Consider the following 14172-nt stretch of genomic DNA (forward strand, 5'->3'; position numbering starts at 1 on the left):
GACACCAGCTTTACCAGCTATACTGCCTTACTAGACCCCTGACACCAGCTTTACCAACCATATTGCCTTACTAGACCCCTGACACCAGCTTTACCAATCATACTGCCTTACTAGACCCCTGACACCAGCTTTACCAACCACACTGCCTTACTAGACCCCTGACACCAGCTTTACCAATCATACTGCCTTACTAGACCCCTGACACCAGCTTTACCAGCTATACTGCCTTACTAGACCACTGACACCAGCTTTACCAACCATACTGCCTTACTAGACCCCTGACACCAGCTTTACCAATCATACTGCCTTACTAGACCCCTGACACCAGCTTTACCAACCATACTGCCTTACTAAACCCCCTACACCAGCTATACCAACCATACTGCCTTACTAGACCCCAGACACCAGCTTTACCAACCATACTGCCTTACTATACCCCTGACACCAGCTTTACCAATCATACTGCCTTACTAGACCCCTGACACCAGCTTTACCAACCATACTGCCTTACTAGACCCCTGACACCAGCTTAACCAACCATACTGCCTTACTAGACCCCTGACACCAGCTTTACCAACCATACTGCCTTACTAGACCCCTGACACAAGCTTTACCAACCATACTGCCTTACTAGACCCCTGACACCAGCTTTACCAATCATACTGCCTTACTAGACCCCTGACACCAGCTTTACCAGCTATACTGCCTTACTAGACCCCTGACACCAGCTTTACCAACCATACTGCCTTACTAGACCCCTGACACCAGCTTTACCAATCATACTACCTTACTAGACCCCTGACACCAGCTTTACCAACCATACTGCCTTACTAGACCCCTGACACCAGCTTTACCAACCATACTGCCTTACTAGACCCCTGACACCAGAATTACCAATCATACTGCCTTACTAGACCCCTGACACCAGCTATACCAATCATACTGCCTTACTAGACCCCCGACACCAGCTTTACCAACCATACTGCCTTACTAGACCCCTGACACCAGCTTTACCAATCATACTGCCTTACTAGACCCCTGACACCAGCTTTACCAATCATACTGCCTTACTAGACCCCTGACACCAGCTTTACCAATCATACTGCCTTACTAGACCCCTGACACCAGCTTTACCAATCATACTGCCTTACTAGACCCCTGACACCAGCTTTACCAATCATACTGCCTTACTAGACCCCTGACACCAGCTTTACCAATCATACTGCCTTACTAGACCCCTGACACCAGCTTTACCAATCATACTGCCTTACTAGGCTTCTGACTACCTAAATTATCCTTAATGCCGACAACTATGGAAGGAGATATTTACATATGACCATGATTAGATCTCCATGGAGCTCCATGACTTATGGTAAAGCTGACAGGAAAACCATTGACTAATGCATACGTTGTGCTGCATCAGCTGCTGGAGGTCACATGACCAGTGTAAATCAGTAGTCCAGTATACATGTCTGGATGGTAGCAGGATGCAGATCATCCCCTGCAGCCTGATCAGGCAACTTACTATACTATAGAGATACACACGGGGACCCCAGACTCACAGGGAGCACACAAGAGGGCAGTCCCCCCATTAACCCCATGTATACCCCCCCCGTCATATCATCCTGTGTATATCCCACCAGTGATATAATGCAACAGTCATATAACCCTATGCTCAGTTTACACATTTATAAAATGCTACATAAAATAAGATATTAATTGTGCCCTGCATCATCCAGACCCTATAGCAAGCACTACATATGCAGGAGACGTACCGCGCCAGAACAAGGGATAATGTAAAGTCTTTATTATTTAATGAGATTGATTGTGCGTTTAGCAGCCATGTTATTGTGACTGCGCCGCCAATGTTACTGTTACGCCGAGCGCTCCGGGTTCCCGCTCCTCCCCGGAGCGCTCGCTTCACCTCCTCCGCTGCAGCGCCCCGGTCACGTCCTCTGACCCGGGGCGCTGCGATCCTGCTGCTAGCCGGGATGCGATTCGCGATGCGGGTAGCGCCCGCTCGCGATGCGCACCCCGGCTCTCCTACCTGACTCGCTCCCCGTCTGTTCTGTCCCGGCGCGCGCGGCCCCGCTCCCTAGGGCGCGCGCGCGCCGGGTCTCTGCGATTTAAAGGGCCACTGCGCCGCTGATTGGCGCAGTGGTTCCAATTAGAGTTATCACCTGTGCACTCCCTATATTACCTCACTTCCCTTGCACTCCCTTGCCGGATCTTGTTGCCTTAGTGCCAGTGAAAGCGTTCCTTGTGTGTCCCTTGCCAGTGTTTCCAGACCTTCTGCCGTTGCCCCTGACTACGATCCTTGCTGCCTGCCCCGACCTTCTGCTACGTCCGACCTTGCTTCTGCCTACTCCCTTGTACCGCGCCTATCTTCAGCAGCCAGAGAGGTGAGCCGTTGCTAGTGGATACGACCTGGTCACTACCGCCGCAGCAAGACCATCCCGCTTTGCGGCGGGCTCTGGTGAAAACCAGTAGTGGCTTAGAACCGGTCCACTAGCACGGTCCACGCCAATCCCTCTCTGGCACAGAGGGTCCACTACCTGCCAGCCGGCATCGTGACAGTAGATCCGGCCATGGATCCCGCTGAAGTTCCTCTGCCAGTTGTCGCTGACCTCACCACGGTGGTCGCCCAGCAGTCACAACAGATTGCGCAACAAGGCCAACAGCTGTCTCAACTGACCGTTATGCTACAACAGTTGCTACCACAGCTTCAGCAGTCATCTCCTCCGCCAGCTCCTGCACCTCCTCCGCAGCGAGTGGCCGCTCCTGGGATACGCTTATCCTTGCCGGATAAGTTTGATGGGGACTCTAAGTTTTGCCGTGGCTTCCTTTCCCAATGTTCCCTGCATCTGGAGATGATGTCGGACCTGTTTCCCACTGAAAGGTCTAAGGTGGCTTTCGTAGTCAGTCTTCTGTCCGGAAAAGCCCTGTCATGGGCCACACCGCTCTGGGACCGCAATGACCCCGTCACTGCCTCAGTACACTCCTTCTTCTCGGAAATCCGAAGTGTCTTTGAGGAACCTGCCCGAGCCTCTTCTGCTGAGACTGCCCTGTTGAACCTGGTCCAGGGTAATTCTTCCGTTGGCGAGTATGCCGTACAATTCCGTACACTTGCTTCAGAATTGTCCTGGAATAATGAGGCCCTCTGCGCGACCTTCAAAAAAGGCCTATCCAGCAACATTAAAGATGTTCTGGCCGCACGAGAAATTCCTGCTAATCTACATGAACTTATTCACCTAGCCACTCGCATTGACATGCGTTTTTCTGAAAGGCGTCAGGAACTCCGCCAAGATATGGACTCTGTTCGCACGAGGCGTTTCGTCTCCTCGGCTCCTCTCTCCTCTGGTCCCCTGCAATCTGTTCCTGTGCCTCCCGCCGTGGAGGCTATGCAGGTCGACCGGTCTCGCCTGACACCTCAAGAGAGGACACGACGCCGTATGGAGAACCTCTGCCTGTACTGTGCTAGTACCGAACACTTCCTGAGGGATTGTCCTATCCGTCCTCCCCGCCTGGAAAGACGTACGCTGACTCCGCACAAAGGTGAGACAGTCCTTGATGTCTACTCTGCTTCTCCACGTCTTACTGTGCCTGTGCGGATGTCTGCTTCTGCCTTCTCCTTCTCTACAGTGGCCTTCTTGGACTCTGGTTCTGCAGGAAATTTTATTTTGGCCTCCCTCGTCAACAGGTTCAACATCCCAGTGACCAGTCTCGCCAGACCCCTCTACATCAATTGTGTAAATAATGAAAGATTGGACTGTACCATACGTTTCCGCACGGAGCCCCTTCTTATGAGCATCGGATCTCATCATGAGAGGATTGAACTTTTGGTCCTCCCCAATTGCACCTCGGAGATTCTCCTTGGACTTCCCTGGCTTCAACTTCATTCCCCAACCCTGGATTGGTCCACTGGGGAGATCAAGAGTTGGGGGTCCTCTTGTTCCAAGAACTGTCTAAAACCGGTTCCCAGTAACCCTTGCCGTAACTCTGTGGTTCCTCCAGTAACCGGTCTCCCCAAGGCCTATATGGACTTCGCGGATGTTTTCTGCAAAAAACAAGCTGAGACTCTACCTCCTCACAGGCCTTATGATTGCCCTATCGACCTCCTCCCGGGTACTACTCCACCCCGGGGCAGAATTTATCCTCTCTCTGCCCCAGAGACTCTTGCCATGTCCGAATACGTCCAGGAGAATCTAAAAAGGGGCTTTATCCGTAAATCCTCCTCTCCTGCCGGAGCCGGATTTTTCTTTGTCTCCAAAAAAGATGGCTCCCTACGTCCTTGCATTGACTACCGCGGTCTTAATAAAATCACGGTTAAGAACCGCTACCCCTTACCCCTCATCTCTGAACTCTTTGATCGCCTCCAAGGTGCCCACATCTTCACTAAATTGGACTTAAGAGGCGCCTATAACCTCATCCGCATCAGAGAGGGGGACGAGTGGAAAACGGCATTTAACACCAGAGATGGACACTTTGAGTATCTGGTCATGCCCTTTGGACTGTGCAATGCCCCTGCCGTCTTCCAAGACTTTGTCAATGAAATTTTTCGTGATCTATTATACTCCTGTGTTGTGGTATATCTGGACGATATCCTAATTTTTTCTGCCAATCTAGAGGAACACCGCCGGCATGTCCGTATGGTTCTTCAGAGACTTCGTGACAACCAACTCTATGCCAAAATTGAGAAATGTCTGTTTGAATGCCAATCTCTTCCTTTTCTAGGATATTTGGTCTCTGGCCAGGGACTACAGATGGATCCAGACAAACTCTCTGCCGTCTTAAATTGGCCACGCCCCTCCGGACTCCGTGCTATCCAACGCTTTTTGGGGTTCGCCAATTATTACAGGCAATTTATTCCACATTTTTCTACCATTGTGGCTCCTATCGTGGCTTTAACCAAGAAAAATGCTGATCCCAAGTCCTGGCCTCCTCAAGCAGAAGACTCCTTTAAACAACTCAAGTCTGCCTTTTCTTCGGCTCCCGTGCTCTCCAGACCTGACCCTTCCAAACCCTTCCTATTGGAGGTTGATGCCTCCTCAGTAGGAGCTGGAGCTGTTCTTCTACAAAAAAATCCTTCCGGGCATGCTGTCACTTGTGGTTTTTTCTCTAGGACCTTCTCTCCAGCGGAGAGGAACTACTCCATCGGGGATCGAGAACTTCTAGCCATTAAATTAGCACTTGAGGAATGGAGGCATCTGCTGGAGGGATCAAGATTTCCTGTTATTATCTACACCGACCACAAGAACCTCTCCTACCTCCAGTCGGCCCAACGGCTGAATCCTCGCCAGGCCCGGTGGTCTCTGTTCTTTGCCCGATTTAATTTTGAGATTCACTTTCGTCCTGCCGATAAGAACATTAGAGCCGATGCTCTCTCTCGTTCCTCGGATGCCTCAGAAGTTGATCTTCCTCCGCAACACATCATTCCACCTGACTGCCTGATCTCCACTTCTCCTGCCTCCATCAGACAGACTCCTCCAGGAAAGACCTTTGTTTCTCCACGCCAACGCCTCGGAATCCTCAAATGGGGTCACTCCTCCCATCTCGCAGGTCATGCAGGCATCAAGAAATCTGTGCAACTCATCTCCCGCTTCTATTGGTGGCCAACTCTGGAGACGGATGTTGGGGACTTTGTGCGAGCCTGCACTATCTGTGCCCGGGATAAGACTCCTCGCCAGAAGCCCGCTGGTTTTCTTCATCCTCTGCCTGTCCCCGAACAGCCTTGGTCTCTGATTGGTATGGATTTTATTACTGATTTACCCCCTTCCCGTGGCAACACCGTTATTTGGGTGGTCGTTGATCGATTCTCCAAAATGGCACATTTCATTCCTCTTCCTGGTCTTCCTTCTGCGCCTCAGTTGGCTAAACAATTTTTTGTACACATTTTTCGTCTTCACGGGTTGCCTACGCAGATTGTCTCGGATAGAGGGGTCCAATTCGTGTCTAAATTCTGGAGAGCTCTCTGTAAACAACTCAAGATTAAATTAAATTTTTCCTCTGCATATCATCCCCAGTCCAATGGACAAGTAGAAAGAATTAACCAGATCCTGGGTGATTATTTGCGACATTTTGTTTCCTCCCGCCAGGATGACTGGGCAGATCTCCTTCCATGGGCCGAATTCTCGTATAACTTCAGGGTCTCTGAATCTTCCTCCAAATCCCCATTTTTCGTGGTGTACGGCCGTCACCCTCTTCCCCCCCTCCCTACCCCCTTGCCCTCTGGTCTGCCCGCTGTGGATGAAATTTCTCGTGACCTTTCCATTATATGGAGAGAGACCCAAAATTCTCTCTTACAGGCTTCTTCACGCATGAAGAGGTTCGCGGATAAGAAAAGAAGAGCTCCCCCCGTTTTTTCCCCTGGAGACAAGGTATGGCTCTCCGCTAAATATGTCCGCTTCCGTGTCCCTAGCTACAAGTTGGGACCACGCTATCTTGGTCCTTTCAAAATTCTGTGTCAAATTAATCCTGTCTCTTATAAACTTCTTCTTCCTCCTTCTCTTCGTATCCCTAATGCCTTTCACGTCTCTCTTCTCAAACCACTCATCCTCAACCGTTTTTCTCCCAAATCTGTTCCTCCCACTCCTGTTTCCGGCTCCTCGGACGTCTTCTCGGTCAAGGAGATTTTGGCTGCCAAAAAGGTCAGAGGAAAAAATTTTTTTTTAGTAGACTGGGAGGGTTGTGGTCCTGAAGAGAGATCCTGGGAACCTGAGGACAACATCCTTGACAAAAGTCTGCTCCTCAGGTTCTCAGGCTCCAAGAAGAGGGGGAGACCCAAGGGGGGGGGTACTGTTACGCCGAGCGCTCCGGGTTCCCGCTCCTCCCCGGAGCGCTCGCTTCACCTCCTCCGCTGCAGCGCCCCGGTCACGTCCTCTGACCCGGGGCGCTGCGATCCTGCTGCTAGCCGGGATGCGATTCGCGATGCGGGTAGCGCCCGCTCGCGATGCGCACCCCGGCTCTCCTACCTGACTCGCTCCCCGTCTGTTCTGTCCCGGCGCGCGCGGCCCCGCTCCCTAGGGCGCGCGCGCGCCGGGTCTCTGCGATTTAAAGGGCCACTGCGCCGCTGATTGGCGCAGTGGTTCCAATTAGAGTTATCACCTGTGCACTCCCTATATTACCTCACTTCCCTTGCACTCCCTTGCCGGATCTTGTTGCCTTAGTGCCAGTGAAAGCGTTCCTTGTGTGTCCCTTGCCAGTGTTTCCAGACCTTCTGCCGTTGCCCCTGACTACGATCCTTGCTGCCTGCCCCGACCTTCTGCTACGTCCGACCTTGCTTCTGCCTACTCCCTTGTACCGCGCCTATCTTCAGCAGCCAGAGAGGTGAGCCGTTGCTAGTGGATACGACCTGGTCACTACCGCCGCAGCAAGACCATCCCGCTTTGCGGCGGGCTCTGGTGAAAACCAGTAGTGGCTTAGAACCGGTCCACTAGCACGGTCCACGCCAATCCCTCTCTGGCACAGAGGGTCCACTACCTGCCAGCCGGCATCGTGACAGTTACTACATAATCTGATGAATTATTCACCGCCATGTGTAATGGACAAGAAATAAGGCCTACAAGTGTTATAACAGAAACCGGAGAACCAGAAAATACACCTTTACCCTCTCTCCGTGACCACGTCACATAATACCGCCTCCTATGTATTAGAATATAACTACTATAATACTGCTCCTATATACAAGAATATAACTACTATAATACTGCTCCTATATACAAGAATATAACTACTATAATACTGCTCCTATATACAAGAATATAACTAATATAATACTGCTCCTATATACAAGAATATAACTACTATAATACTGCTCCTATATACAAGAATATAACTACTATAATACTGCTCCTATATACAAGAATATAACTACTATAATACTGCTCCTATATACAAGAATATAACTACTATAATACTGCTCCTATATACAAGAATATAACTACTATAATACTGCTCCTATATACAAGAATATAACTACTATAATACTGCTCCTATATACAAGAATATAACTACTATAATACTGCTCCTATATACAAGAATATAACTACTATAATACTGCTCCTATATACAAGAATATATCTACTATAATACTGCTCCTATATACAAGAATATAACTACTATAATACTGCCTCCTATATACAAGAATATAACTACTATAATACTGCTTCTATATACAAGAATATAACTACTATAATACTGCTCCTATATACAAGAATATATCTACTATAATACTGCCTCCTATATACAAGAATATAACTACTATAATACTGCCTCCTATATACAAGAATATAACTACAATAATACTGCTCCTATATACAAGAATATAACTACTATAATACTGCTCCTATATACAAGAATATAACTACTATAATACTGCCTCCTATATACAAGAATATAACTACTATAATACTGCTTCTTTATACAAGAATATAACTACTATAATACTGCTCCTATATACAAGAATATATCTACTATAATACTGCCTCCTATATACAAGAATATAACTACTATAATACTGCCTCCTATATACAAGAATATAACTACTATAATACTGCTCCTATATACAAGAATATAACTACTATAATACTGCTCCTATATACAAGAATATAACTACTATAATACTGCTCCTATATTCAAGAATATAACTACTATAATACTGCCTCCTATATACAAGAATATAACTACTATAATACTGCCTCCTATATACAAGAATATAACTACTATAATACTGCCTCCTATATACAAGAATATAACTAGTATAATACTGCCTCCTATATACAAGAATATAACTGCTATAATACTGCTCATATATACAAGAATATAACTACTATAATACTGCTCCTATATATAAGAATATAACTACTATAATACTGCCTCCTATATACAAGAATATAAGTACTATAATACTGCTCCTATATACAAGAATATAACTACTATAATACTGCTCCTATATACAATAATATAACTACTATAATACTGTCCCCTATATACAAGAATATAACTACTATAATACTGCTCCTATATACAAGAATATAACTACTATAATACTGCTCCTATATACAAGAATATAACTACTATAATACTGCTCCTATATACAAGAATATAACTACTATAATACTGCCTCCTATATACAAGAATATAACTACTATAATACTGCTCCTATATACAAGAATATAACTACCATAATACTGTCTCCTATATACAAGAATATAACTACTATAATACTGCTCCTATATACAAGAATATAACTACTATAATACTCCTCCTATATACAAGATTATAACTACTATAATACTGCTCCTATATACAAGAATATAACTACTATAATACTGCTCCTATATACAAGAATATAACTACTATAATACTGCCCCTATATACAAGAATATAACTACTATAATACTGCTCCTATATACAAGAATATAACTACTATAATACTGTTCCCTATATACAAGAATATACCTACTATAATACTGCCCCTATATACAAGAATATAACTACTATAATACTTCTTCTATATACAAGAATATAACTACTATAATACTGCTCCTATATACAAGAATATAACTACTATAATACTGCTCCTATATACAAGAATATAACTACTATAATACTGCTCCTATATACAAGAATATAACTACTATAATACTGCTCCTATATATAGGAATATAACTACTATAATACTGCTCCTATATACAAGAATATAACTACTATAATACTTCTCCTATATACAAGAATATAACTACTATAATACTGCTCCTATATACAAGAATATAACTACTATAATACTTCTCCTATATACAAGAATATAACTACTATAATACTGTCTCCTATATACAAGAATATAACTACTATAATACTGCTCCCTATATACAAGAATATAACTACTATAATACTGCTCCTATATACAAGAATATAACTACTATAATACTGCTCCTATATACAAGAATATAACTACTATAATACTGCTCCTATATACAAGAATATAACTACTATAATACCGCCCTCCTTTCTTTGTAGCGGTGGTGTGTGCGGTAGTATTTTGGGGGTAGATGGATACAGGAGGGTATATATATAATAGTTCCAGCACAAGGGATATATGAGCGGCCCCTCACATCCACACATTGGGGCCCGGTAGCCGCTCCATGGATATAATGTGCTGTTTGTTTCCCCCCGGCGTCCTGCTTTGGCGCGCTCCAGATGAATGTACCGGGTGGTGACCTTTATTAGCTTTGGCAATTCTTCCGTGGACCTGGCAGGAGACATTTTCTTACATGGAGTTTTGGGCCAAACCAAACAGCAGGTCTTTCCCATCCTAAACCACAGAATAAACCTCCGATTCACAGGCCGGAGGGCGAGGGGTTAAACCTGCCGTCTCCGGATGAATGTCCATGTGTGTAATGTAAGACCCGGGGAGGACCACGACTCGTATGTTGTGCGTTTTACCCCCAAAACATGGAAGTTCTCCAACTTCAGGCGCTTGTGTGCGGAGGGAGCTACAATAACTGTGTATTTAGGTGAAATCTGATAATGGATACATTGTAGCCAATAACTGCGAAACCAGACGAGACTGACAAGAACCAGAACCAGGACAGTGCACAGGGACAAACATAAATATCCCAGGGACCAGAGGGGACACGACCCCCTGAAGAACCAGAGATACCAGCTGTACATTATATATATACCAGGTTATACCAGCATGGTCCATATCACTATATACAGGAGATATATAACTTATACCAGCTGTACATATATATTATATACAGTATATACCAGGTTATACCAGCATGGTCCATATCACTATATACAGGAGATATATAACTTATACCAGCTGTACATATATATTATATACAGTATATACCCAGGTTATACCAGCATAGTCCATATCACTATATACAGGAGATATATAACTTATACCAGCTGTACATATATATTATATACAGTATATACCAACATGGACCATATCACTATATACAGGAGATATATAACTTATACCAGCTGTGCATATATATTATATACAGTATATACCAGGTTATACCAGCATGGTCCATATCACTATATACAGGAGATATATAACTTATACCAGCTGTGCATATATATTATATACAGTATATACCCAGGTTATACCAGCATGGTCCATATCACTATATACAGGAGATATATAACTTATACCAGCTGTACATATATATTATATACAGTATATACCAACATGGACCATATCACTATATACAGGAGATATATAACTTATACCAGCTGTGCATATATATTATATACAGTATATACCAGGTTATACCAGCATGGTCCATATCACTATATACAAGAGATATATAACTTATACCAGCTGTACATATATATTATATACAGTATATACCAGGTTATATCAGCATGGTCCATATCACTATATACAGGAGATATATAACTTATACCAGCTGTACATATATATTATATACAGTATATACCAGGTTATATCAGCATGGCCCCTCTGACCATACACATAGGTGGGGGTCTCCTACCTCTTTGCGGGCTCCGTCCGGCTCGCTGGGTTTGGCTTCGGTCTAATGATCTAGATTCGGAGATGAACGGGCGACTTCTGGGTTTTGTTTCAGCTGTAGGAGGAATGAACAAAGTATATAAATGTATACAGGTGTAAGGGCCGAGCAGACCATATAATGTATACAGGTGTAAGGGCTGAGCAGACCATATAATGTATACAGGTGTAAGGGCTGAGCAGACCATATAATGTATACAGGTGTAAGGGATGAGCAGACCATATAATGTATACAGGTGTAAGGGCTGAGCAGACCATATAATGTATACAGGTGTAAGGGCTGAGCAGACCATATAATGTATACAGGTGTAAGGGCTGAGCAGACCATATAATGTATACAGGTGTAAGGGCTGAGCAGACCATATAATGTATACAGGTGTAAGGGATGAGCAGACCATATAATGTATACAGGTGTAAGGGCTGAGCAGACCATATAATGTATACAGGTGTAAGGGATGAGCAGACCATATAATGTATACAGGTGTAAGGGCTGAGCAGACCATATAATGTATACAGGTGTAAGGGCCGAGCAGACTATATAATGTATACAGGTGTAAGGGATGAGCAGACCATATAATGTATACAGGTGTAAGGGATGAGCAGACCATATAATGTATACAGGTGTAAGGGCCGAGCAGACTATATAATGTATACAGGTGTAAGGGATGAGCAGACCATATAATGTATACAGGTGTAAGGGATGAGCAGACCATATAATGTATACAGGTGTAAGGGCTGAGCAGACCATATAATGTGTACAGGTGTAAGGGCTGAGCAGACCATATAATGTGTACAGGTGTAAGGGCCGAGCAGACCATATAATGTATACAGGTGTAAGGGCCGAGCAGACCATATAATGTATACAGGTGTAAGGGATGAGCAGACCATATAATGTATACAGGTGTAAGGGCCGAGCAGACCATATAATGTATACAGGTGTAAGGGCCGAGCAGACCATATAATGTATACAGGTGTAAGGGCCGAGCAGACCATATAATGTGTACAGGTGTAAGGGATGAGCAGACCATATAATGTATACAGGTGTAAGGGATGAGCAGACCATATAATGTATACAGGTGTAAGGGCTGAGCAGACCATATAATGTATACAGGTGTAAGGGCCGAGCAGACCATATAATGTATACAGGTGTAAGGGACGAGCAGACCATATAATGTATACAGGTGTAAGGGCCGAGCAGACCATATAATGTATACAGGTGTAAGGGCTGAGCAGACCATATAATGTATACAGGTGTAAGGGCCGAGCAGACCATATAATGTATACAGGTGTAAGGGCCGAGCAGACCATATAATGTATACAGGTGTAAGGGCCAAGCAGACCATATAATGTATACAGGTGTAAGGGCCGAGCAGACCATATAATGTATACAGGTGTAAGGGCCGAGCAGACCATATAATGTATACAGGTGTAAGGGCCGAGCAGACCATATAATGTATACAGGTGTAAGGGCCGAGCAGACCATATAATGTATACAGGTGTAAGGGCCGAGCAGACCATATAATGTATACAGGTGTGAGGGCTGAGCAGACCATATAATGTATACAGGTGTAAGGGATGAGCAGACCATATAATGTATACAGGTGTAAGGGCCGAGCAGACCATATAATGTGTACAGGTGTAAGGGATGAGCAGACCATATAATGTGTACAGGTGTAAGGGATGAGCAGACCATATAATGTATACAGGTGTAAGGGCCGAGCAGACCATATAATGTATACAGGTGTAAGGGCCGAGCAGACCATATAATGTATACAGGTGTAAGGGCCGAGCAGACCATATAATGTATACAGGTGTAAGGGCTGAGCAGACCATATAATGTATACAGGTGTAAGGGATGAGCAGACCATATAATGTATACAGGTGTAAGGGCCGAGCAGACCATATAATGTATACAGGTGTAAGGGCCGAGCAGACCATATAATGTATACAGGTGTAAGGGCCGAGCAGATCATATAATGTATACAGGTGTAAGGGCCGAGCAGACCATATAATGTATACAGGTGTAAGGGCTGAGCAGACCATATAATGTATACAGGTGTAAGGGCCGAGCAGACCATATAATGTATACAGGTGTAAGGGCCGAGCAGACCATATAATGTATACAGGTGTAAGGGCTGAGCAGACCATATAATGTATACAGGTGTAAGGGCCGAGCAGACCATATAATGTATACAGGTGTAAGGGCTGAGCAGACCATATAATGTATACAGGTGTAAGGGCCGAGCAGACCATATAATGTATACAGGTGTAAGGGCCGAGCAGACCATATAATGTATACAGGTGTAAGGGCTGAGCAGACCATATAATGTATACAGGTGTAAGGGATGAGCAGACTATATAATGTATACAGGTGTAAGGGCCGAGCAGACCATATACTGTATACAGGTGTAAGGGATGAGCAGACCATATAATGTATACAGGTGTAAGGGCTGAGCAGACCATATACTGTATACAGGTGTAAGGGATGAGCAGACCATACAGTCACAAGACTTACTCCTAGATAGACAGATCAGCACAAGGCTCAGAACAGGATTATATCCTAGGAGATCCAGGATCAAACAAGGGTCAAAATTAGTCTGACAAAGGCACAGTGTGACTACAGACTA

General features: G+C 44.7%; 1 protein-coding gene across 1 annotated transcript in view; it reads right to left on the bottom strand.

The window, feature by feature from the left end:
• The window catches only part of CNTFR (ciliary neurotrophic factor receptor), a gene marked incomplete in the record, with an annotated part of 524182 nt that overhangs the window by 159183 nt on the left and 350827 nt on the right, over positions 1-14172 (bottom strand). The window contains 1 exon segment of the mRNA XM_056551475.1: positions 11511-11603. Coding sequence (XP_056407450.1) covers positions 11511-11603 — 93 coding nt within the window.

The sequence above is a fragment of the Hyla sarda genome, chromosome 1, assembly GCF_029499605.1.
Source record: "Hyla sarda isolate aHylSar1 chromosome 1, aHylSar1.hap1, whole genome shotgun sequence".
NCBI classification, from domain to species: Eukaryota; Metazoa; Chordata; class Amphibia; order Anura; family Hylidae; genus Hyla; species Hyla sarda.